General features: G+C 34.9%; 2 protein-coding genes across 24 annotated transcripts; both read left to right on the top strand.

The window, feature by feature from the left end:
* Positions 1–9,107: 9,107 nt before the first annotated feature.
* LOC112280526 (chloroplast stem-loop binding protein of 41 kDa a, chloroplastic) lies at positions 9,108–11,584 on the top strand. The gene is made up of 6 exons (XM_024516115.3): positions 9,108–9,619; positions 9,781–9,902; positions 10,135–10,237; positions 10,473–10,614; positions 10,722–10,999; positions 11,277–11,584. The coding sequence occupies exons 1-6, from the start codon at positions 9,212–9,214 to the stop codon at positions 11,460–11,462; spliced, it is 1,239 nt and encodes a 412-aa protein (XP_024371883.1). The 5' UTR covers positions 9,108–9,211; the 3' UTR covers positions 11,463–11,584.
* Positions 11,585–20,317: 8,733 nt separating this feature from the next.
* On the top strand, positions 20,318–25,648 carry LOC112280284 (uncharacterized). 23 transcript variants are annotated; one of them, XM_090249176.1, is made up of 7 exons: positions 20,318–20,841; positions 21,207–21,423; positions 22,010–22,140; positions 22,664–23,104; positions 24,126–24,369; positions 24,651–24,714; positions 24,905–25,648. In XM_090249176.1, exons 2-7 carry the CDS (start codon positions 21,391–21,393, stop codon positions 24,919–24,921), a joined length of 930 nt encoding a protein of 309 aa, XP_090105302.1. In that variant the 5' UTR covers positions 20,318–20,841; positions 21,207–21,390; the 3' UTR covers positions 24,922–25,648. The 23 variants fall into 23 exon arrangements, with proteins under 23 accessions (XP_090105302.1, XP_090105305.1, XP_090105300.1 ...); XM_090249179.1 differs by having other exon boundaries at positions 20,401–20,841; positions 22,010–22,083; positions 24,114–24,369; positions 24,897–25,648; XM_024515608.3 differs by having other exon boundaries at positions 20,632–20,841; positions 22,010–22,083; positions 24,114–24,369; positions 24,651–24,718.
* Positions 25,649–26,857: the final 1,209 nt, after the last annotated feature.

Here is a 26,857-nt window from a genome sequence, read left to right as displayed (position 1 = left end):
CATGCTTAAAGAATACGTAAACATGTTTCTCCTTTTAGAATATATAGGTATCCTTTCAAATAGAATAAGTTGTTTTTGAACTCAAACTTAGAAGCATCATGAAACTTAGAAGAAGGATTCTTCATATCATAAATAAGAAGATTAGAGGACATATTTGATTGAATTTGCTTGACAAGAGTTGAATCAACAATCAATGTTAATTTTATTGCTTGAAGATGAAAGTGCTCTAGCTTCAAGAGAATTGTTCTTCATTAATCAAAAGATGATTTTTTTTCTTTTGGTATAAATTAAGAATATCTATAAAAGGCGTTTGATAATCCTTATTGTCTTTTGGGTCAATAAATAATCTTAAAATAAAAACTTGACAAAGACATACTCCAATGGACTTGACGATGATTCAAAACACGTGTTGACATAAAATATTCAAGATTTTTTTGGTTGATATAAATAATAATTGGATTAAAAGTGCCTTTTAGATAATGGCACCATTTTTGAAACAAATCAACAAATACAAGAACTTCTTTATCATGAAGCTTGTAATGGATCTTGGCTACTAAAAATTTTCTTGAATAAAAAACTATTCGATGAAGTTTATTATTTATTCCCATTTGTGACAATACAACATCCAAAGAAAAATTTAATTCATTTGTTTCCATAAAAAATGGCTTAAAAAAATCGATGAAATACAACATTGGTATAGAAATAAAGGCTGTCTTCAAAGCTTCAAATTTTGCTTTTGTTTCTTGATTCTATTGAAGTTTGTTTTTACAAGTCAAGTGTATAATTAGAGCTAAAACTTAAAAAAAGTTCTTAATGAAGATCCGATAGTACTTGGAAAATTTCAAAAAACATTGAACATTTCTTATTATTTTTGAGATCTTCCAGTTTATAATAGTTTAAACTTTTTTAAGATCCATCATAAGTCCAGCATTTGAAATGATGTATCATAAGAAGTCGACTTGAATAATATGGAATATACACTTTTCTATCTTGGTATAAAGTCTCGTATCTTCTAGTTTTTATAATACATAAAAAATATAGAATTCATTTTTTTTTGTATTCTTAGAATAGATTAAGATGTTGTTTAGGTAATAAACAACAAAATCATATAAAAACTATCAAAAAATATCATTCATTAGATGTTGGAAAGCTGCTAATGTATTTGTTAATTTAAAAGGCATGACGTTGTGTTCAAAATGTCCATACCTTGTTTGAAACATAGTCTTCTATTCATCTCCTTCTTTGATACATATTAGATTACATGCTCCTCATATCTCTATTTTTATATAGTTCTTAGCTTGATTCAATTGATCAAAAAGTCTAAATATTTATTTTTGATGGTAATCTTATTGAATCCTTGGTAATTGATTCACATTTACAATGATTCATCTTTTTTCTTCACAAATATAATTAGAGCTCTTGTTGAAAATTTGGAATGGTGTATGAAGTTTTTGGCCAGTTTTTCTTTAATATACTCCTTGAATTCAGCCAATTCATTTTATGATAAATTATAAATTGGTCCAAATGGCAATTGAGCTCCTTCTTGAAGGTTGATCGAGGAGTCATAGGGACGATGTTTTAGTAGAGTATCTATATTCTTCTTCTCAAATATATCTTTAAAGTATTGATATTGGCTTAGAATACCACTTGAAGTCTTTCCACCATTAAAAACAAGTACAATATAAATGATACAAAGTAATCTTTCTTTTGTAGTATGCAAGAAAGCTCTTATACCTACAAATACATATTTAATTGTACTAAATTTATGACTTTCTACTTGATCAACTATACTCTTAGTTATATTTTCAAAAAAAATTAAGACTATAAAAAATCTAATCTATTTTTGAATTATATTTTTTTAACCATGATAAACCTACAATAATTAGATTAAAAGAAGGTCTAATGATATTAAAAATTATAATGCTACTATGACCATTAGTTGTTACTTCTATAAGAAGGATTTTATGAGTAACATTTTCTAAAGACAATGAACAACCATCTATGACTTCTATATGAACAGATTTAGTTTTCTTCACTTAAAGTATGCAATGTCTTTTAGAAAATTTTGCATCTAAGAATTATGTTGAAGCTCTTAAATCTAACAAGGCAAATACTTTGTGATATTTAGGTTCTAAAATGTATTTTTTATAAAATAAGGAGAATATTTTGACAAGAGAATAGGATCTTTATTAAGTATTGTATAAGATTCCAATCACATGGTATCATGATGTACTTAATTTAAGTACATCAAAGATATTTATAAGATAATTAATTTTATTTATAATGAAAGATAAATATAATGTTAATACATTTATAAATTTGAATAGAGCTTAGAATATAAAATTATTGTCTTAAATGGACTATCTGAATTTAAAGGTATTTTCTTTTAGGATAGATATCCAAATCTATAGTAGTTTAAGATGGATATTATAAAGAGGTCAAGAATAGGGATTTTTGGCATAAAAGATTTTTATTTTTATTATTTTATTATTTTTTGGAAGAAATAAAGTCAAAAAGGAGTGGAAAGAAGGAGTTGTAGGAAAATTTGGGAGGAAGAGACGAGATTTAAGCATAATTTGGGGTTTTGAAGGTCACTTATAAAATATTCATTTTTTTATTCTAAAATTTTAAAGAAAGTTAGATTGTATTGTTAGCTTTCCAATGAGCTATAGCACATAAGAAATAGAGTTGTAAAGAGGAAGAACCATGCAAAATTATAAAAAAGGGGTTGCTAGAATTTTCGAGCAGCGAGATTCAAGATCAATTAGAGATTTCTATGAAATTTCTTGTATTTTTTTTTTTTTTGTTCTGAAATTTTAAAAGAAGGTGGATCTTTTCAACAAGCTATTTCACATAAGAAATGGAAGTATGATGAGAGAAATCTAAGCACATTTGTGAGAAGAGAGTCACTAGAGTTTTTTGGGTGGCGTAATTCAAGACTAGTTTGAGGTTTCTTATTGCATTTTTTGAATTTTCATCTTTTTGTTTTGAAATTTTGAAAAAAATAGATTTTATTGTTAATTTTTCAACAAGATATTTTATGCAAGAGGAAGAGGTGTGATGAGGGAGATTTATATAAATTTTTTGGAAGGAATTTGCTAAAGTTTTTAGATAGCAAAATTCAAGACTAATTTGGAACTTTCTATGCCATTTACTAGATTTTTTTCTTTTTATTTTGAGAATTTGGAAGAAGCTAGAGCTCGTTGTTAGCATTCCAACAAGTTTTAGTATGCAAGAAGAAGAGCTATGATGAGGGAGATCTAAGCTAATTTGTAGACAAGGATTTTAAAGCAACAATAGCAACAAGCATTCAATTTTTTTCTTCCTTGATTTGGCTCCCTTTTTCTCAAGATTTTTTTTTTGAACTTTAAAAATATAAAGTTGTAGCTTGAGTTAAGCTCAATAAGCTAAATTTTATTTAAATTGGATTAATAATAAATAAATTATAGATATTTTAATAAGATGAGATTTGGATTTAAGATTTGAATTAGGAATTGGATACATCTTGGCACAAGAAAGAAATTAGTCTAAATTTTGTACTTAACCTATGATTATTCTTTTATATTTTTTACTTCATTTTGGCAATATTGTACTTTTTATAACCCACCTATAATCAAGGATCCTATGTTCTTTGAAAGAGGCTTGTTCTCTTGACAATTGTCCCTATTATAACTGAACAAACTTGTTTTCTGATATATTATATTCTTTCACAACCGTATTCCTTATTTTGTGATTGGATTGCTTTTTTGGATAATATTGAGCAGTATGCTTAGATTCTCCATAATACAAGTACAATCCTTTCTAACAACGATGAGTCTTTCCTTACTCACTAAGAAATTTGAAATGTACTGTATCAATTTACATATCTTCTACTTTCAAATATATATGCTAAGAAGACATTGGCATTGTCATTGAATCATAATAGCATTGAAGTGCACTTATGCAATTTTCAAATCAAAATTTAAAAAGTCAATTGTCACACCTTATCGCAATGTCAATTACTTGATATAATATTTAAGGATCATATAAGTTGAGCATCAATTTTTTTTACCTCATATTGTAATCTATAGAGAAATTAGCTTAAAAGTGCAATATCATCCCACTTGATATCAGTTGTAAGTTATTAAAATTATAAAATATATAATGTTACTAATCAATTGCTTTGTTGCAAGATACAAATCTTATTGGTTGCAACATAAATTGCATCATGTTTTTTATACATGGATCAAAACTCTGAAAAAAAAAGCCTCCAAATTATCTAATATTAGATCTCATCTTTCAAAAAAAGATCAAAATCATAATAATATTGAACTTAAAAGGAGTATACTAATGAATCTAATTTGCAATCTTGGAGTTAGATAGCTATGGGATTGAAATTGTACTTGATTGATAAATCTTCAAAACTTGGATCTTGTACCATCAAACTTCTTGGGTGCAACCTTTGATTCTGTGACATTGAAAGGATATTCTACCATAGGAGAAGAGACATGATTTGGTGCAGATATTGAAATAGTTCCAATCATCTCAATATCTTTGCTCTTTCCTATTCTTATTGCTTTTTGTGGTAGTAAATTGAGTTGATGCATTGCAAGCATTAACTCTCTCAATTGCTTTAGCATTTAAGCCATTGCACTCTTCATTTTAAGAACCTTTGCCATGATAAATTTTTTAAAAAATAAGATGTTTGATATCACTCAAGACAAATAAAAGAAAAGACTTCAAAATAAAAAAAGAAAAAAAATACTAATGATCATATCAGTTTTGAAGAAAGTAATTGACAACTCCTAATATGCTTAAGTCTTATTTAAAAAAAATTTAAAAAAAATAAAAAAAATAAAAAAAAAAATCCATTCTTAATCAAGAAAAGACAAAGCTCTAATATTATAAGTGTACTCTTGCCAATTTATTAGACACAAGAACTTGATGAAAGCAAATAAATAAGTGAGACTCTCTCAAAGAAATAGAAATAGAGAAGTATGTATATTAAAAAGAATACTAGAATGGCTATTGCCAAGAGACAAAAAAACTAGAGAGACTCTTGAAACTAGACTAGAAACAAGAAAGAAGTTAACAAGAGTAAAGAAGGCTTCACTCTTACCTCTATATATACTATCTATGTATGATCTATGTAGTGACATTTTATAGGATCTCCAAAAATGTGTTGACTTTGTATGATACATATCTTAATTTAGAAGGCAAGTTTTCTATATGGGTGCCACATAGTTAGCTTATTTTGCAAGCTACCAATATATGTGGCATGTGGTTAACTTGTTGACCAAGTTTTTAATCTACCAATCAACTACAAATACATGTAGAGTCAAAACAACATTTAAGAAGCTTCTCTAGAAGATATTATGAAATTAATCTATTTTTATCTACTTTTATCTATTCATATTATCTAGATAATAATTATAATAGATATATATCCATAACACCTAAATAAAAGGAGATGACAAGCTCCACCTAATAGCTTTTTATTCCAAGATATTTTTAACATCCAAAATCAACTACAAGATCTATGTCAAAGAACTTTTTATAATTATGGGTTTATTCCAAGAATAGTGTTATTATTTAGAAGATACTTTTAATCTATTTGTTGTGTATATGAATTATAAGAATCTCAAGAATTCATGTTAGTATGTGTTGTGAATCATCACAAAGTCAATTAGAATATATCTTTATTAAGATTTGATTTCAAATTGACTTATTGATTCAAAAAATAACAAGGTTTATTAAAGGCCCTATTTAAATGTTCTTACCTAGTACTAAAAGAAAGAAATACAACTTTTAATCAATAAAAAATATTTTTCATAAATTTGGAGTATTTTCATCTTCAAGCAATGAAATCAACATTGATTATTAATTTAATATTTTTTAAGCAAGTTCAATCAAATATGTTCTTTAATTCTATTGTTCATAATATTAAAAATAATTCTTCTAAATTTTATGATATTTCTAATTTCAATTTTAAGAATAATCCACTCTATTTTAAAAAATAATTATATATTTAAGAAGGAAAAGCACAAATACATGTTCTTCAAACTTGTCATAACTTTCTAACGGTTGGATATTTTGATTATAACAAGGCTTTGGATCTAATATCTAGAGATTTTTCATTGCATCAAATATAAAAGATAATCAAGGACTTTATATAATCATTTGTTTAAGATCAAAAATTCCTTATCATAAACATTATAGACTTCTTTAGCTATTACTTATTCTAGAACAACCATGGTTTTTTATTTCTATAGATTTTATTATAGATCTTCAAGTCTTAGATTCTTATGATTCTATATTTGTAATAATAGATTATTTTATCAATATGGCATATTTTGTGCTATATAAAAAAACTATTTTAGGTGAAAGAATTATTAAATTTTTCCTTGATAACATCTATCGCTATCTTGGATTGCTCAAAGCTATTATATTGGATATGGAGACGATTTCTAATAAGTTTTTAGATAAAAAAAAATTTAAGATTCTAAAGATGGATATAAAATTAATTTTGGCTTTTTATCTTTAAACTAATGGACAAATAGAGTGAGTAAACCAAGTTTTGGAATAATATTTGAAGTATACCATCAACTACCAATGAGATGATTGGAGGCATAATTAGAAGTTTATAGATAATAAGAAACCAATATAGATGCCTATTGCAAACAGCAATCTCAATTATTCATTAGTTCCAAAGTATCGTTACTTTTTCATAATATCAAAATTAATCATCCTTATAATAAGTTAGATTACCATAGGCTTGGACCATATGTTATATGTAAACAAATCAATTCAGTTGCTTATCAATTACATCTATTGGAGTCTATGAAGATCCATAATGTATTCCATATATCTCTTCTTGAATCATATAAAATAATGAATATTTCAAAAAGAAGACAAATGCCACTTCTTCATATAAAACTAGATAATAATTAAGAATTTGAGGTAGAAGAAGTCTTAGACTCAATGTAGCACCAAAATAGATTGAAATAAATTATTTATTAATATGGATATGATATTAATAAATATATATGGGAGCCAACAAAGAATGTTACAAATGCAACAAAGAAATTTGATGTTTTTATTGCCGACATCAATAAAAACTAAGATATAAAATAACAAATCTTAGCTATAAAAAAAATAAGTTTTAAAAAAATATATTATATCTTTTATCTTTATTTGTAATTTTTTTATATTTATGGTACTAAATAGATATAAAATCAACAACTAACAAATTCAACTCAAGACCTATTATTTGCTTATTTATCTAAAGAAACATTATAATTGTCACAACCTTCAAGATGACGTAATAGAAATGAAGATACCTCTAATAAATATTAGAAGTATGAATGACTCTTCAGAGTATTCTAAATATTTTATTTTAAGGAAGTTACAAGGGTCTCAACAATAATCAAATAACAAATTGATCTTCTTGCCTTGGTATTAGACACTATTGATGGCTAAGAAAACCTATCAACTACCTTTAAAGAGAACAAAGTTCAAAATATGTAGTAAACAAAATTTGCTGCATCTTTGATTTCTTCAACATATGATGATTGTTCTTTATGGAACTTATTCCTAGAAAGAACATAATGTCATTAGCATATATATCTACTTAAATAAGAAGTATTAGATGGAAAATAAATATAGGTAAATTTAATATAATCTTATGACAAAGCTTTATAGACGCATATTTGATCTTATACATGTTTATAGTTAATTGGTAGGTTAGAAACTTGGCCAACAAATTAGCCATATGTTGCATATGTAGATAGCTTATGATACAAGCTAACAATGTGGTGTATATATAAAAAAACTTGCCTTATAAATTAAGATACGTATTTTGCAAATTCAAAACATGTTGGAGGTCCTATAAAACATCACCACAAGCTCTTAGTTAGATATTATATATGGAAACAAGAAAGAAATTTTTTTTACTCTTGTCAATGCTTTTCTAATCTTTAGTCTTGTTTCAAGACTTTCTAGTCTTTTTATCTTTGGAAATAGCCATTCTATATTAATATTATACTATCTTTGAATGATTTTTTAATCTTTTTGAGTGACACAAGAATTTATTGATCATTTAATTTTTTGAAATTCATGTTTTTGATATCTTTCAACCATGTCATCATTGTTGTTTTTATCTATTAGTTTACATGACCATATATTTTTTTTCTAATAATGGTAAATCCAAACAAAGTCCAACAAGCTAAAATAGGTCTCTTTATGTTGTATTGCATTTCTATTTGCTTTATTTTTGTTGGCTCAACATGATTTATCATTGCTCCTTCTTTTTACATAGTCTAATAAGCCAAAGGTCATTAATAAGAGTTAATAATTACCATGTTCAACATTGCTGATTGTAGGTACATAAATTGCAGGCCCTTTTTGCCACATTTGGAATACCTATTTTGGTTTTTGGATTGATTTCATCACAATTGCAAAGACAAATTTTCCTTGGTTATCTTAATTATTTTCTTTTGAGGCACAGGTAACATGATACCATTGACTAGCATCGTTTCCACATTGATAGGAATAACCTTACCAATGTAGAACTTTTGCAACTTAGTTGTGGTGGACAATACATGTACGAAGTATAAATAAATAAATAAATAAATAAATTATTACATTCTAGCATTTTAATGAATGAAAAATTAGTAAAAATCAAGGAGAATTAACACAAATAGACTCTATTTGTGCAAATAGAGTCTTATTACATAAATAAATATGTACATTTTTTTATAAAAAATTCTAAATTCCCAAGTTTCACTCATCAATAATATATGCGGAACCCAGCCAATGAGTAACCGTGACAACGGAGAAAAAGTAAAAGCTAGAAAACGCAGAGGGGGCGACTTAAAAGGTGAAAGGCGAAAGGGGGGATGTGGTGGGCGGCAGCGTCGCCGCAGCCATCCACACCGCGCTGGCGTTGCCGTGAGAGCTGACGATGATGGTCACAGATAGTCTTCCCTCGTCTCGTCTCTCTAGCTGCCGGAATCCTGTCCGTGTGGCTGCAATTCCTCGGCATTGGCCCACTCCATCCACCTCCCCCGCTCACTCTCTCTCTCTCAAATTCCACTTCGGTTTGCCTCCCTCTTGCTTCCTTTTATCTCTTCATCGCTTCCCCACGCTTTGATCCCGCTGCATTTCGCTGCATTGCGCCGCATTTCGATCTCGCAATCCCGAGCTGTGGGATCGGAGTCCGGAGTCTCTGGCGATGGCGCTGGCTCAGAGTGTCGCAAGCCTCACTCTCGGCTCGACGGCTCAATTGCAAGGGCCTTCTTCTGCCACGCCTGGCTCGGTGCGACCATCTCTGTCGCTACGCTCGAACGCGGCTGCGTTCTCGTCCCAGTCTCACTTCGCGGGGTCGTTCGGGTTGTCATGGAGCGCGCAATCCAATGGCGTGAGCACGAGTAAGAGCAACCGTGGGGCAGCTCTGGTCGTGCGTGCAGCAGCGGGGGAGTCGAAGAAGGTTTTGATCGTGAATACCAACAGCGGTGGCCACGCCGTGATTGGGTTCTGGACCGCCAAGGACTTAGTTGACGCTGGTCACAGCGTCACGATTCTGACCGTGGGTGAAGAATTATCTGACAAGATGAAGAAGCAGCCCTTCTCTCGGTTCAATGTAATCTCTTTTTTCTTGATGTTTTACTCTCAATTCTTGGTATGTGGTTTCTGGTTGCGTTAAGTTCGCATTGGTCGCTAGATTCCTGTAGTTGAATTCATTCCTGCGGCCCTGAAAGGAGAGTGTTAAAATGTCTGGTGCGGGTCTGTTTCTTATGGCAGGAGCTTCGTGAAATTGGAGTCGAGACCGTGTGGGGTGAGCCTTCCGACTTGGGAGCCGCTGTTGGGTCTGCCTCATTTGATGTTGTCTTGGACAACAATGGAAAGACTTTGGACGTTGTTCAGTACGTCGCTCAAAACATGCCCCGTTCAGTTTATGTTTGATGAACCTTGAGTTACTCATTACTTCCCATTAATGGACGAAGCCAGACTCTCTACTCTGTGAGATTCTGTGTTACAAGCTTCATGTTATCAGTTCTATTTGTCATTCTGAGTGCAACGATTAGTTTTTGGACTGGCTGGGTTGCTTTTAATGTTCCTAAGTTCATTTTAGTTGATACGTGTCTGAATTCTCAGGCCTGTTGCTGACTGGGCCAAGGCCAATGGAGCTAAGCAATTCTTGTTCATCAGCAGTGCGGGTATCTATAAGAGCACTTTTGAGCAGCCTCACGTTGAAGGGGTAGGTCAATTGATTTTCACCAGTCGAGCGTAATATTGATGCGGATCCAAATCTATTCCATACGGCATTCTTTAATTTTTGGTGGAGCCCCTATTGGTGTACTGAAAGATTCTTAAGCCACTTAGCAACGCAGATTGGGCTAATTCTTAGTGTGGATCAGTTGATCTGATTATTTGCTAGATTCTTTTCCATCAAATCTCCATTCTGCACCTGAGTATTTTGATGCGTTCAACAGGATGCTGTGAAGGAGGATGCTGGTCACAAGCAAGTAGAGAACTATCTGGCGGAATTGGGCTTAGAGTCCTGGGCCTCATTCCGACCTCAGTACATGACCGGAGACGGGAACAACAAGGATTGCGAAGAATGGTTCTTCGACAGTGAGTATTTTAAACCTTCGTCTTTCATGTTCACCAAGTTCAATCTCTGGAAAGCTACTTCGATAAGTGTGGTCAGTGGTAGCTCATGTTGAGTCGAAATTTTACAGGGATTGCTAGGGGAAGGCCAGTTCCCATCCCTTCTCCAGGAATTCAGGTGACGAACATCTCTCACGTACGTGACTTGTCGAGCATGCTAACACTCGCCGTGGGGAAGCCCGAAGCTGCGAATGGCTCCATTTTCAATTGCGTCTCTGACCGGGGCACCACCTTCGATGGCCTGGTTAAGATGTGCGCGAAAGCAGCCGGAAAGGAAGCCAAAATCGTTCATTACGATCCCAAGGCTATTGGTGTAGATGCCAAGAAGGCTTTCCCATTCCGTAACATGGTATGTTACCCTGGTCTACCTTACATCCTAGTTATCATTTTGGGACGATGCCCCTCCTTTTGCATTGTATGTGTGGTTCCCTCTAAGAGGAAATTCTGTCATTGCTATTGCAATTTCACAATGAAACAGAGCTCAGAATGTCTTCTAGACTTATTAAGCACGTGATAAGACGAAAACTTCTTGTGCAAACCAATCCCAGATGAGTTCCCGTCCCACATAAATGATGATTGAAGTGTGGACATTTTGTGTGTGTGTTTGTGCGTGCGTGTCTGTGCAGCACTTCTACGCCGAACCACGAGCAGCTAAGACGAAACTGGGGTGGGAGAGCAAGACAAACTTAGCTGAGGATCTGAAAGCCCGATGGGAGGATTACGTTAAGATCGGTAGGGACAAGAAAGACATCAAATTTGAACTCGACGACAAAATTCTGGAAGTTGTTTCAGAGCCTGTTACAGCAGCTTAGTGATAGGGCCCCTTTGTACCCATAAATCACAAGCCTGGCTATTTGCAGGTGCTATTCTCTGTTCGATGCATTAATCTCCAAATAAATCAACGAAACTGTCGTATCGTAGGTTAGTACCAAAACCACATCTCTTCAATTCTCTAACCTGCTTCGAATACCATTCCTTTCTAACTCATCGTCTTGGTGTTTCTGACGATGTCAGAATGAGGTGAAATTACTCACATTTCCATGGTATGATGAAAACTCTCCTAAAGTCCAACCTAATTCCATTGAACTCATTAGACTTGTCAAAAGTTTCATTTTTATATACTTTTATGCTGTAAAAGAATTATGTAATATTTATATCTTCAATGTTTTATAAAATTTTCTATAGAAATAGTTTTAATTTTTTAAAACATCGAACATATTATATATATATGGTACATAAATATTATTACATCTTAATTTTAAAAATCAAACACTTTATTATTTTTTCACAAGTACCTGCTTAAAAGAAGAAAAAAAGACTTTTCCATAATTATTAAATTGTATAGATATATATATATATATATATATATAAGTAGGAATGTCCTCAATTTGTCTGTTCCTATGATGACATCAAACATCTTCAGCAAAAAAAAGTTTAGTAATATTATCGAATATCTTATGAGAATAATTTACTAATTCAAATTTTATCACTTTATATCTTCTTCTTTTTTTGGTTGTGTGACCAAATCATGCAAGTTGTTTTTGAAACTTCAAATGATTATAGCTTACATATTACTTGACTAAATAGTTTATAAATTTACTTCTAAAAATAATTGAATTATAAAATTGTGTATTTTACAAAATTATATTTAAGCCTCAAAAGACTGAACAAAGATACTATTTGTGGCACTTGTCTAGCACTTAGTGTAAAAGCTAGAATCTATTAAGCACATCACCACTTCTTATTTTACAATATAGCATAAAAACAACAGCATATGCAAATATATCTAAAAGATTATAAATATATTAATATTAGATATAAATCATTTCAAATAAACAAAAGTACACGTAAAAAACTCTTATTAGGATAAGACCTTGTGTAATTTTTAAATTTCAAGTCTCTTCTATTTTAGAGTCTTGCAAGACTTATACCAAATTTACATGTGAATGTTTTTCTGCATGATTCTGCCATCTTGAAATAAAAGACTTTGTTGCTTTAGTGTTATTTTTAGATTTGAGGTGATAGTTGTTAAACATCTTTGCAAAAATATGTAGCACATTGGCAATATTAACCAATTAAAAAGACCCACTTTAATTTCAAATAAATTTAAATTATATATATAAATATAAATATTTTTTTTCTTTGGCTTGATAATGACAATCATGTATATACATATACATACATTCTAAAATTAAAAAATAAATATTAATCCTTACATCTATTTTAAAATATATACAAACTTAAAGAATATCATGTTAAGTTTAAAATCATGTATAAAAAGTCTCTTTAAAAAAAAATAGTAATGAATTATAAAATATCTAGAAAAAAAAATTAATAGAAGAAAAAAATAATTCTCTATAAGTAACATTAATCAAAATAATTTTCTTAATAATAAGAGATTTATTTTTTTTAAATATATATATATATATATATATATATATATATATAAAACATGAGAGATATTTATTGTATAAAATCATTCAATACTATTTTTAAAATAAAAGTGTAAAAAAGTAAAGTCTATTTATTACTTTTGATTTAACATAAGAATTTTTTTTTTTAACTTATTTTTTAACACTTTTTAAATTTCTTGTGATTTAATATTATTATCAATATTTCTAAATTTATATAGACTTAGTAAGCATTTAATTGACTTTTGAACAAGAAATCATTAGTGTAATAGTAATCTATTAAAAAATCAAACTAAAATAAATAAATAAATTGAGATTTTCATTATTTTAATCATAGATTTTGATAATTGTGGTAATGATTGACTATAAAATAACTCTTAATAGAGAAATTCTTTACTTAACCATATTAGAAGGTATTAGTTGCAAAGAGAATTTTTGCTAATTTGTGTAAACTATTCTTAGTATTAAGAACCAACATATATTCTTAATAAGAGTGGATTAACTTTTGAATCATTTAAAAGATTTATATACTTTATTTGTGATTTTTGAATCTTGCAAAATTTATTTAATACAAAAATTAGCATAGTTTGTAATACTTCTTTAAATGCAAAAATTTTACTTGTTGTTGCTTATATATATATATATATATATAGAGAGAGAGAGAGAGAGAGAGAGAGAGAGCAATTATTATTAGAAAAAACATAAACATAATCACCATAATTTTATATTAGTGTTACAATAAAAACAGCAAATTTCTACTAATTTTGTCTAGTAGTTTTTCCAATCTTTTTCAACTCTTTTTTCTTTTCTTTTTTTTTAATCTCTTTTTAAATTATTGATAAACTATCAACTTTTTGTCATTAATTTTTTTTTTGTATATCTTTTCTTTGTTTCTATTTTATATTAAAAATTTGGTATATAATCACATACTAAAATATATTGGTTTTATATGCCTTTGGTGTTATAGTAAATTTTGTACAAAAAAATTAACATAAACATATTCTAATTACAATCAGTCTACCTCATTAAATATATATATTTACACTGATATTTCTATTATTTGAATTAATTAAATAATGATCACAAGTAAAACAAAACTATATTTTCAAAGGTACAATGCAAGATCTCTGTTTGACAAAAATGTACATTTTGCCACTTTACAGTGATAATTTAACTTGGTTACCAAAAATTTCAATCATGCCAAAAAAAATAACAATCATAACTAAACACAACACTGAGGACCAAAATAAATAAACAAACCAAAACTTAAGTGACAATACTTTCAAGAACATAACAAACATATAGAAATCATTCGTTAGAATCAAACCAGGTTGGAATCAGACTCAGCAGTTCCGTTTCACAAATATATATGTTTCGAATCATGTGTCAACAGCTACACATCCAAACCATCCTGTTGAAAATAGTGGAATTACTTCAACTAATCCAAAGTAGTAGCAACAACAGCATTGCACACCCACCCTGCAAAAACACACAAAACCTGTGCTAGAAACCCAGTTTGCCATTCTCTGATCTCGTAGTCCACGACAACACACACACACACAACTTTGTTGTTGTTGTTGCCGCCTCAGCTTTGCTTGTTGACAAACCCACCTTCAGGAAATGTGTTGAAACCAGTCGTGGTTTCAGAGGAATGCTTGTGTGTTTCCTCCTCTCTGTGCACATCTTCTCACAGACCCAGCTGCTAAACGATGTGAGGAATCAGGCTGAAGTTAATCTAGTGCGAGACCCGGTTTTCTTTTCAGAAGCAAGCCTGCTCCCTAGTGTTTTCCATCGCTGATGGCTCACATTCGGATAATTGATGAGCCAGTTGCGAAGGGCGAGATCTTCTCATGTGGGTCAGAACGCCCAGTGAATGAATGAATGGTCACGTTGCTTCATTCCGCTGAAGTTGACATGCTTGTTGCGGTCGATCTGATAGGTGGAGCGAGTCCTGGCATTATTGCGCAGGTTCAGGTTTCCACTTCATACTTCCAGAAATGTACATGTGTATAAATAGACCATTTCTGGTAGAGTGAGTGTTACGTGCACCAATACGGTGACCCTCTTGCGTAACAGCAACTGACGGCAACCTTTGCAGCGAAAGTGTGTTCATAATTGCTAACCTTTGAAGCAATTCTAACTGGGGTTAGAGAAGCAGCCGATCTCAAAGATGTGAACCTCGCTCCAAGAAACATGATATGTGCTGTAGCACCAAGCAATGTAGTTTTTCTTTTCCAAAGGGGAGTCTGGTGCGAAAATCAGGAGTTGCACTGTACGTAAACTCATGGCCAGCTGTGTCGTGGCGTACTCGATGCTGTAGAGGAAGAGAAAGGACGGCAACGCATGTAGACTGCTTCAGCGTACTCGGAGGACCAGTGCCTTTACGTTTGATCATCCTATTTACGTCTGGTCATGGCACTGTTAATTCTCTCCACTTATATCTGGACAAAAGTTTTGTCAGGCTTACATAAATGGGGAAGGTTCATGTCGCGTCAAACACTGAGCAGGTACAAGCTGGAAACACCAAGATTCTTCAATCGGAACCTCAGTGGCCTACACCACTAGATAGAAGACCCAATAGTGGACAGACAAATCGACATTTTTGCAGCAACCATATGGAGTACACGCAACTAGGGTTCTGAGTTCGGAAGTTGTGTAAAGTGCCACTCATGAACTTGGTGCTACAAAGTAGCTCACATCAGGAGCACCGCAGGTGTTAGTGTTGTTAACTCCTCACATCTTAGACGCACTCGTCGCGATGCCCACACCCCAAATGCTGAAGCACCAAACCGACGCCACATCGATTAGAGGGAATCAACACAACGCTTAAAAGCTGAGCACATCGCCTCCCACAAAGTTCATGGACACTTTCTTACCCAGCTATTACCCAACCTAAACCTATTTTCCATCACTGTCACTCCTCACAATCGCTTCAAGGTTTGTTGTCAACATTCGACAACGCACAGCCGTCAACCATCAGCAGCGATTAACTTTCGCTTGATTGAACGATGCCTCACTTCTCGGACCACTTTTGCGTAGCAATTGTGGGGTGACGTGGCCGTCGCGGAGAATATTTATCTGGTCTTTGTTAACTCAAATTATCTAGCAAAATTTTCTGTTAACTCCATTCTTTTCAACGCACTGGCCACGCAGGGTCTGACGATGCTTAAAAGGTTTGAATCTGTTTCCGTGAACAGGAGCCTTGTTCAGTGCAATATGACCTACATCACATCACATTACATTTAGAGAAAAGGGTCTCACATATCCATGCCACTTTCACAATGAAAAAGCGTTTCGCCTATTCTTCCGTCAAGGTACTTATCTATCTGTGAGTGGTTATCTTCAACCGGCAATTGAAGGCCTGCCGTCCGTTGTGAACGGCAAATCCCATATTCCAACATTACCAAAAGAACGTGTAAATGTCAGAATACTTGAAATGTTCAACGAATATTGACCTCGGTTTTGAACACCTGTGCGAAAAAATTCCCATCCTAGAGATTCTAACTATGAGGATTCAAAATGTCGTGATAATGGAAGACCAGCCCAATACGGATCTGCTCACAACTGCACCCACAATCAAATGTCTCCACACCTCACGCAATCGCTGCACCCTAAACTTAATCCACAGCTGCAGAAAATTTCCGCTTCTTTGATAAGCTCAGATATTGCTTGAATCTCATACGGCGAGTTGTGCGGGCACTTTTCTAATCGATTGGGCAAATGCGGCAAAGGCAACACGAATCAGATTCCAGGTATGCCATTGCGGTGAGACGAAGACGACGCACCAAAGTCACGGCGATTAGTCTTGTGGGTCCGCCATGATCAGTCCTGTGGGTCTGCAGGGGACCAAAAACCGTGTGGATGATAACGGGCGCTTTACATAACCTTCCACAGACATGTGCGTCAACCATATAAGTGGATGATATGTACATAAATCATCCACTGATGAACTGTGTCCAGTATTTCATCCGACAGTTTCACACTGGAAGGTTTCGGATTTCGAAACATGGACACCACAATCTGGGATAAGGAGAGTTTCCACGCAATTCTCCCAATATTCCATCCGAAATTTGACCTTTCTTAGCAACTCCCCCGTGAAGGATTCCGCATGGAATTGTTCCTCCCACCCCCTTTACGACCATTCCAATGATTTTTCCTTTTGTTGTTTGTATTCTTCTATTTGTTTTTTATTCCAAAACGGCATCTATTAGAGAAGGAAAGTAGAAATTTTCAAGGGAGACACACAACAAGGAAATAAGTACATTACATAAATAATTCTCTTTGCCAACTAAAATTATAATTATAATTTGGTTCCTAGTTGTCTAGAATATTCAATTTAGTTTACAAATGACATTCCCAAAACAATAGGATAATTAGTGTTTACTTGAGTTTGCAAAGAGTGTTTCTAAAGTAGGGAACTAGTAGCATTGGGTCTCATATATTTTAAATATTTGAATTTGGATTTTTTCCTTTATTTTCTATTTCTTTCTTATGCATCAGTTTATTAAAATAGTACAAATAATTGAGTAATTTACCATTAAGCCTTTGCATCCATCTTTAATAAGTCTTCAATTTATTTTTGGATAGGATTTAGAAAAAATAGTTACATAAGCAATTACTATTTTGTTGTCATCATTGATTGAATCTTCACTTCTTTTGTTTACAAAGATAACAAAATAAAATAATTCATGACTTTTTTATAATCTATTTTAGAAAACTATTTTACAATAATTTTTGAAAAAGTATATAGGGAGAGAAATTATAGTTTTAAATTAAATAATTTACAACTAATCTTCTATCTACCTATATTATTAAACTCAATTATAATGCAAAAATTGAAATTAATATTAAAATCACGAAAGTAAAGACTAGTAGTCAAAAAGTGATTTATTATGATTGAGTTTTATATGGAAAAAATATACTTCAGTTCTAATAATAAACCTTACTATTAGTTAAGTAATAATAAAGACTATTGACTTATGAAATTAATTCAGATCTTTCATTATTATTGTTGTAATTAAAGCATCATGAAGCACATAAAAATGTATTTCTTAAGTGATTTTTGTGGTGAGTCAAATCTATATTTATAAAAATTACCTAATTTATTGAATAATCAATATATGAGATTTTTAAAAAATATATATAAAAATTAGAAATGACCATGAATTTAAACACAATTACTGTTGGTGGCACTACTTATTTTATTGATGATTTTAGTGGATATCTTTTAAAAGTTGACACATAAATGTTTTAAAATAAAATTTTATTATCCGAAATTGTTAATATATATATATATATATATATTATGTACTCAAAATTTTACTAAATATAATAACTTTTCACAAATTTTCTCAACTATTTTGAAAGATTGCAAAAAAAAAATCAATTACAAGATTAGAAAGTAATATAAAACCGCTTATATATTTTAAATTCTGTATATATTTGAACTTTTTTACTGAGAGTTTTTTTTATATATAAATTAAAACATTTATATATAAATATCTTACTACTTAAAATATAATTCAACTAAAACATACACAATTAAAATTATTTTGTGTATGAATAATTTCATTATTGTTTTACTTATTTTATATTTACCAAAATTAGCTCCTTGATATTTGTATACTAGGTTTATATTCTATTACTATGAATGCATTTCCATGTGACATCATGTTACCATTGAGTTGCAAATTTTACACTAAACAATTTTAAAATATACATTTTTAGATTTATGGAGAAAGTTTTATATTTATTTAAACAGATTTAGGAATTTTATGAATGTAATTGAATGTTGTATTGCATTGGAAACTCCAAGCACAACTTATTGTACACAAATACATTAGAATAATTGAATTTTACTTTTGTATTGTGACTTTTATACAAATTTGTATCTTAGACAAAGTCAATTTCTATTTAGGATTGAAAAATCATTAAGAAAATAGAATGAATAATACACTTAAATTTATGCTTGTTTTTTTTGTGTTTTTTTATTCTTACAAACATATATGTGTTTTAAAAAAAATGTTTGAAATACTGGATATTTAGGTGTAAACTTGAACAGAAATTTTTAATGTATTGGCAATATTAAAAGACTCTGTACAACTGATAACCTGCCTAGTTTCTATTTTCATGTTGTCTGATAAATGAATTCTTATTGTTGATTCAACAATTTCATTTTTAGTCCAACGTATGTCATACATCAAAGTAAAAAAGAATGCACAATATATATATTAAAACAATTATACAATATACCAATGCTTTAATTACACTTTCAAATAAATCAAGAGACCAAAATTTATTTTTGAGTATTGTATATAAAACAATATTTTCTTAAAATCTAAAAACGTTTCAACATGAAATCTTTATTCAAATGCTACAATATTTTGACTCATAAATTTATTGACTTTCAAAACTAAACATTGAATATGTAAATAAAATAAAATCAAATATATATATATATATATATATATATATAATGAAAGTTATACTAATTTTTTGTAGATAAGTGCTACTATATTTGCAAGATTATTAACCCCTTAAGAAAACTGCAATCTTTCCAACTATTCTTAAAAGGTTTACAAAAGTTTTTACAAACTGGATTCAATATTTTGAATTCTAAATTCATCTGTTTTAATGAAAAACATCCAAAGCAATGATTTTATAAACAGTTCAAAGAATTCATGTGCACAACCAAAAGTAGAACTATACTTGACATTTTTGCCATACCTTAAAAACTATTTGCAATTTCCATAACCAATAATAGAAATCCCATTATTAACTAAACATACAATTTAATATAAAAAGGATGAATCCTTTGGAGGTGAAGTGTCTAAAAACCACGGCACGTGGCGCAAAGACCCATCCATGTCATCGGTGAATTCCAAATCCGACATGGCAGGGGCGCACACACAAAGACCATCCAGAATCTGGATTCCATTCCCAATACGAAGAAAATACATCCATTCTTTCATCTACGTAACCATCCAATTCCACCAGCATCAAGACGAAATATGACGAGGGGAATTCATCCATCCATCCATCCATCCATCCATCCATCACAAACTAGAACACATCCAGCAACGGTAAAGGCTGGAAATGGAGATACATCATTCATCCACTCTCGCCACGTCTGCAAATATCACCCCCCCGAAATAGGAAATGCAAGGGCGGAGAAAAGGGAAAGTCGGGTGTGGGGTGAAGCAAGGCACAAGCCCTGGAGAGCCGGGCAGCGTAGCCACCATGTTCGAATCAAGCGTAGAGAAAGCGAGAGCGAGCGAAGGAAGGAAACGAAGGAAGCGAGAGCTACGCTACACAAGCCATGAGACGTAGGGAGTCAAGCGAGGAAGGGAGCGAGGGAGGGATAAGTGGCGACCGGGTTCATGGAGTGTGTGAGTGAGATCAGCAGCTGCAAAGGGGCCACAATTTTGCAGTCCGACCGGGGGGCGGAGGAGGAGGAAGAGGAGGAGGAGAAGGAGGAATAGACTGACTGACTGAATGATGACTGAATGACTGAATGACTCGGTGGACCACACGCACGCGAGCGAGTCGGGCATGCTATGCTGGCTGATACATGGCACCACCTGGAGCCGTGACTCGCAGCTGACAAGAAGAAGAAGTAGAAGCAGAAGCAGAAGAAGAAGCCACGCGACGACGACGACGAAGAAGAAGACGAAGACGAAGACGAAGCTGTGTGTGTGATCATTCCAAGATAACATTTCCGTCAACTATCGCACTCGCACTGCACACATCACATTCTGCTCTCTCTCTCTCTCTCTCTCTCGTACGCACGCGGGGCTTCTCTTTATTGTTGTTGTTGTTGCTGCTGCTGCTCCTCTTCCTTTGGTCCTCGTCCTCTTTTTTTTTTTTTTTTTTTTTTGTTTTGTTTTGTTTTGTTTTGTTTTATTGCGGTCGGGCTGTTCCCGTGCTCGCTGTATTCTTTCGATCGTCTCGCGCACCATTATTGTTTATTACTACCACTACTACTATTACTACTGTTACTACCACCACTGCTACGACGACGACGACGACTACTACTACTACTACCCTGGGTTCCGCGTCTCCACGGTTGCTGGTCGCTCGCTGCAGGCACCGGGAGTTATTTCTTTTCGTAGTTTATTTATTAAATTGGCTGTCCTGTGCTGACAGAGGAGATGGTGCTGGTGCTCGCGTGAGTGGTCAAAGGGGATGCTCTCATGCCCCGGCATTCAGGGCGGGCCGGGGGAGACGGCGGAGAGGAGCTTCTTGAAGCGTCGGTGTCAACGTCACCATCCAGGAGGTGCCGAACCACATTAACAGCACGGTCATCGTCATCAGAGTCGGGGATTGGAGCATGGCCGCTGCTGCTGCCACAGCTGTTGACGGGGTACGTTGTTTTTTATTATATTCGCTCGCGTTGTTCCCGCTAGGGGGTGATTTTGTTAAGGTAATATTGCGTGTGTGGAAACTAGGCAGCGCTGGATACGAGAAGACTGAATTAGGACTGTGGTGTCGTTTTTGGGGATGCGTGAGTTCGACGTTGGCGTAAATTTGGGTGGAAAGTTAGTGGTAGGTAGGGGAGGCTGCGAGAAGTCGGCGCGTGGAATTGAGGGAGAGGGGAGAATTCATCTAGAGTGTGAATGGGAATGCCGGGTACGGTGGGCTGTTCGCGTATATTTTTTTGATGTGTATATGGGGGCTTGTGGAAGTTGGGGGGATTGCGGGAATTCTTTTGTGGAGGAAGCTTGCTTAGTTCGATGGGATGAGGTCTAGATTGGATGGGGAATTGGTACCCGTGGATACTGTGTTGCGGTGCCGGAGGTGTGGGGTGATGACAGCTGGAGCATGGGTTTCTAGGAACTCGACGAATTGAATTGTTGTTATTAGGTTAGACGAGATGCTCATGGAAGGCGATGGCGGTACGGAGATGACTGAACATGGGAATATGTGGTGTGTGGGGTTGGGGAATGCAGGCTATGGGGACGGGGAGTCGGAGGGCAGTGGTGAGAAGCGAGCGATTTATGGAGTGGCAACGAGAACTAAGCAGGTCCGTGTCTGCAGTTCGTAAGCTTGGGCATACAAGTGCATTGCTTACAACCGAAAGGTAGAGGTTTTCCTTTTTCCTTGCCATCTGTTGACGTACTGAGTGGGTCTTAGTGTAGCATTGGTCTGTGTGGAGTTTGAGGTGGGATGCAGGGGGAGGGCCCCCTGCATGTATGTGTGTGACGTGCAAAAAAAATTCGCTCGTCGTCGTGTGCACCCATGCGTCTAGCTCACGTATCCTCCACGGTTGGCGCAAGAGCGACGATGACATGCGAGAGCATGGGAGTTGTGGGAAACCTCGTCTTTCACAGTTGAAGGATTTCCGCATGCTCACAGAAGATGTGGCCATTGATATCGTGGTGATTGCGAATTGTTTTTGAGTGGGTTACCTTCAACAGTATCGATGCCCACAAACTGCACCAAGCTTGTTGCTGGGCAGGAATTGGCTCGGAATTATTGATGACAGTTGTTATAGGCCTTGTGATAGGAGTATTGGTGGTGTCGCACAAGGGGAATAAAGAGTCATTTGTGGTGGTTTATTGCGCCCATCGGAATTCATAGTTGTCATCATTATTCTTTTGAAGGCAATCCAGCGACGAAGACAATGTGAAGATGCAGAGGCGGGATGTTTCGGAGGAGAGGGATGGAGAGGGTGAGGAAGCGGTGGCAGATTCTGAGGGAGGAACTGATGTGTCAGCCGGAAATCATCGACACAGGGGCAAGAAAACACATCAGCGACAGCGGTCGGATACTAAAAAGCCTCGAAAGGATGAAGATGGAGGGGAAAAGAAGAGTGGTTTGACGACCATAAAGGAGTCAGCGACGGGTACAGATGGCGATGGAGGGAGGATAAGACGATGCAAGCAACAGGTGAACCAGGCACCCGCAGCCAAGCGGCCAGCACCCCAGGTGCCTAATCAACAGCATTTGCCTCCGCCCATGGCTCGGGGGAGGCAACGACGTGTGCCCAGCTCATTCACTCCGCCAAAGGAAGATGTGGAGAGAGAGTTGCGATCGTTGACAAGGTATGGTTGAGTTACTTTTTGACATGAATGGAGTATCCCACGTGTCAAGCTGCGGCTCATTCACCCAGTATATTTTTAGTGGCTACTGATCGTCCTACTACTTACAGTGCATGGTCGAACAAATTGGGCTCAGAATTCATGACCTTGAGAGATTCAGGTGCGTTTACCGTATTTGTGCTACTACTTCGCAGAACTGATAACTAAGGTTTTAACTCGGAGGTTGCTGTCCGCACTATGAATGATTGGATAATATTCTGCATTGAATATGTTGATCTAATGTGTAGAGAATATTTTTATTTTTGTTTCATTACTTCAGTAATAAATAAAGTAAAATCGTAGCAGTCGATCTTCTCTGGAGATAGCTCCTATGTTCAACTTTGTGGGATTGTAATCGTCAAGTTTCATTTTAAGGTCTGAGTAGAACGATTAGCAGGAATGCAGCAGCACACAGGACAAGTCAAATGCGGCATTTTTATTTTTATTTCTAAAAAAACGGGCAGCAGCCACGTGAAGTAGTTGATGCAACGAGACTTTGAAGTGGGGTGATGCCTTAGAATTGTCCTCTCGATCCGGTTCGTCGAGTAATTGGGTGCTAAGAGTGAAGTTGAAAGGTTCCGTTATGTTTGACTGCACCAAGCTCAGGAAATGAAAATGTGAAGATGATATGTAACTCGTCTTGTCGGAGTTTGTTAGCGCTATGTCATTGTAAGATTGCTGTTGTATGCCGCGTTGTGACTAAATTGTCCGTCGGGTATGCACGCACGTCCTTTAGAGGTGTAAGTGCATTCATTTTTTAAATTTCAGGATCACTTAATGTGTAGGGAACAAAATGAGTATGTAAGCGTTAAATTGCTATTCAGAAAATTCTTTTTAAAAATTTTGTTCAAAATTTTTGCAATGCACCTTGCATCTAGGCTTGTGTACGTTTTGGAATCACATGTGTCATGGAGTCTATAGCACGAGGTAAAACCGCTGCCACTGCCATGGCTGTTTTAAGAAGTGAGAACAGTGATGAGCGCAGGAATCGTGGCAATGGGTCTGTGCCTACCACGACTGCAGCAGCGCCCACGAACAGCAGCAAAGGAGCGACAAAACGGTCAAAACGAGTGGCCCAACGTCTGGCCAACGAGGAACCTGCTCCACCACCATTAAAGCTGCCAAAGCTTCACCTGGTTCTAACACGAAAAGAAATTCAGGAGGACTGGTTGAAGATCACTGGTCACAAGTATACCGGCAAACCCAGAAAATCTTCATTGATCCAACGAGTATGTCTTGAACTCCTAACCAGATTTTGTGTGCAATTAACACTTCTTTTTTTTAATTTTTAATTTTTTCGTTGTGTGTGCCTCTGTGTTTCTTGCATTGCCAATGAGAAGAAGTTTAGTGTAATACTTAACTAATTCGTTGTTGCCACCTGCTCCAAGGAATATGGAGGGGGTTGTTTTGGATCGGCCCTATTTGGGAACGCCCTTTATTATAATAATTGGGAGAAGCATCCCAGTTCTGAGAATTTTTGTTTTTGAATTTATTTGTTTTTACCCTGCAGGGTCTGGGTTTATGTACGGCTTTGACATGTCCGTCATCCATTCGATACCTTAATGAACCCCAGTGTAGGTATTCATTTTCTCAACCGCTAGATACAAATTGGGCATGTTCTGGGCAGTGGTTTAAGCTGCATTTTGTATTTCAGAATACTGTTTAACTCCATCTTCTGTTGTCTCAAAGACATAGTTGATTGTTTTGCATTGGAAGTGTCATGTTTCGTTATATTGACGACGATTTGTGTTTAGAGTGGTTCAGCATTGCAGGTCCCCTGACAGCTATTGAGAGCAGCGGCGACAGGCTTCTTTAGGCTTTACAGAGCGGGTGATTGGCTGATAATTTAGCAGATTCGTCACGGGTTCATTCTTTTGGCTACCACATCATATCATTTTTTTGAGCCTCCAGTACTTGAAGGAATAGCATTTTGTACCATAGTATTGAATAGTAGCGAATGCAGACTGAAGGATTAGAGTAGACACTAGCTCCCACAGTGAGGTAGGCCTGCTCACCATGTTTGTTGTGTCCGCTGGTGTGGCTCTGGTGGTCATGTATTACAGAAGGGCGTGAGGTTTTCCGATCTGGCCTCTCTTATCAGCATCCCTGCGCATATGCGAGATAAATAGTCCTTGTGAAGATTACAATGTGGTGACGACGTGACTGTATCTAAAATATAGTTCAGGGTAGTCTCGACTAGTTTGATGATATCTTTCTCAGCTACTGATACTGACAGCGTGCTGCACTAAGAGGGCTTAGTGTCGTGGCTCTTGAGGAACGTCACCGGGTTCGTGGTCACCAAGCATGTTCTATCTCAATGAACTCGATATCTGACGTTGTTAAGTGGAATTTGCTATCTTTTGGTTTATGAAGCATCTGCTAGAATTGGAGTGGCACTGTGCCGTCCGAAATGCGCAAGCTTGGTAGTGTCCTCAGAGAGCACCGCACAGAATTGTACACTTGGGTTGAACCGAGATTTTTGCTGATATGATAATCCTTATTTTCGAAGTCGGAACCTTTTAGTGCCACACCCGTATTCGTAGCATCTTTGATTCCTGGAGATTCCGTATGGTATGTATTCTAGAGATTCCATTGACGTTGAATTGATTGGCAATACTGCACACAGTTTCTGAGACTTTCAACGGTCGCTCTTATTGACAAGATTCTCTATAATCATGATTGCTCCACCATTATACTCTCATGTAACTAGTTCTTTGTCGTAACATTTCACAGAGGAGCTACAGCGAGCTAATGGTCAGAGAGAAGATCTCGGTTGTAATCAGATGTATGATTGTGAGACCCGAGCATGATATCTTAGAATCGTCTCAGGTTTACAGGAGAGGCACGTGCAGGCACAATATTGCAGAGGAAGTTTGTGGACGCTAATTCGTTTTCGCTCTTAAATAATCCTCTTGAAGTTGATATAATAGGATACCATCTTGATGCTTGGGATTTGTCCTAGTATGATCTTATACAGGGTGGTTTAACTATTGGGATAAACCTAGATGTCGATTCTTTTCTATAATAATACACAAGATGCCGTATCTCTTGAACGTTTTCATGTGAACCTTTCGATTGTGTACAGTCGAAAGACCTCTCATTTAACCCTGTCTTTAGTTCTCATATTTAAGATATTTTAAGGATCTCAGGTGTGTCGATCGAGTACACGATTTCACTACACAGTTGCTTTCCTAAGTGTGTGAATGTCTCCTAATGCTTGTATTGTTATTGGGTCCGACGGGAGACCATGAAAGCGGTTCTCCTGAAGACAAGCTTGTAAGGCCTAGTTTTCGGTCTCGATGCATGCCTTCATGCAGCTTTTAAGGATCATAGCCGCTCTGCTGCACCTTTGGTGAACCCTGTGGGTAGCATCATTTTGTGTTCTATGCATTGGCTTTTGTTTCTGAGTGAGTCCTAACTTTCAAGGGTTGTGGTAGCGAAATCTGAGTCTACACTGATTTCATTGAATGTAAGTGTCCAATTTTAGGTTTTTCTTTTTTTGACTTCGGTAGCACCCTTGACGCGGATAATTTACAAATTAAGGTTGTTACCAATTATCGCTAGTATTCGGAGATACCCATATTGGACACCAGCATTATTTACTTGACCTAACCCCAACAAAATTTGACCGCAATTTAACCAAAATTGAAAAGTTTTACCTGTTGTCCGGCCCAGTCAGTTCTGCGACCAATGACCCAATTCGAGACAGATCACTGA

This window comes from Physcomitrium patens, chromosome 3 (assembly GCF_059467195.1).
Source record: "Physcomitrium patens ecotype Gransden chromosome 3, ASM5946719v1, whole genome shotgun sequence".
In the NCBI taxonomy this organism is placed as follows: Eukaryota; Viridiplantae; Streptophyta; class Bryopsida; order Funariales; family Funariaceae; genus Physcomitrium; species Physcomitrium patens.
The sequence above is the reverse complement of the archived record's forward strand: the minus strand, read 5'-3'. Positions and strand labels throughout refer to the sequence as shown.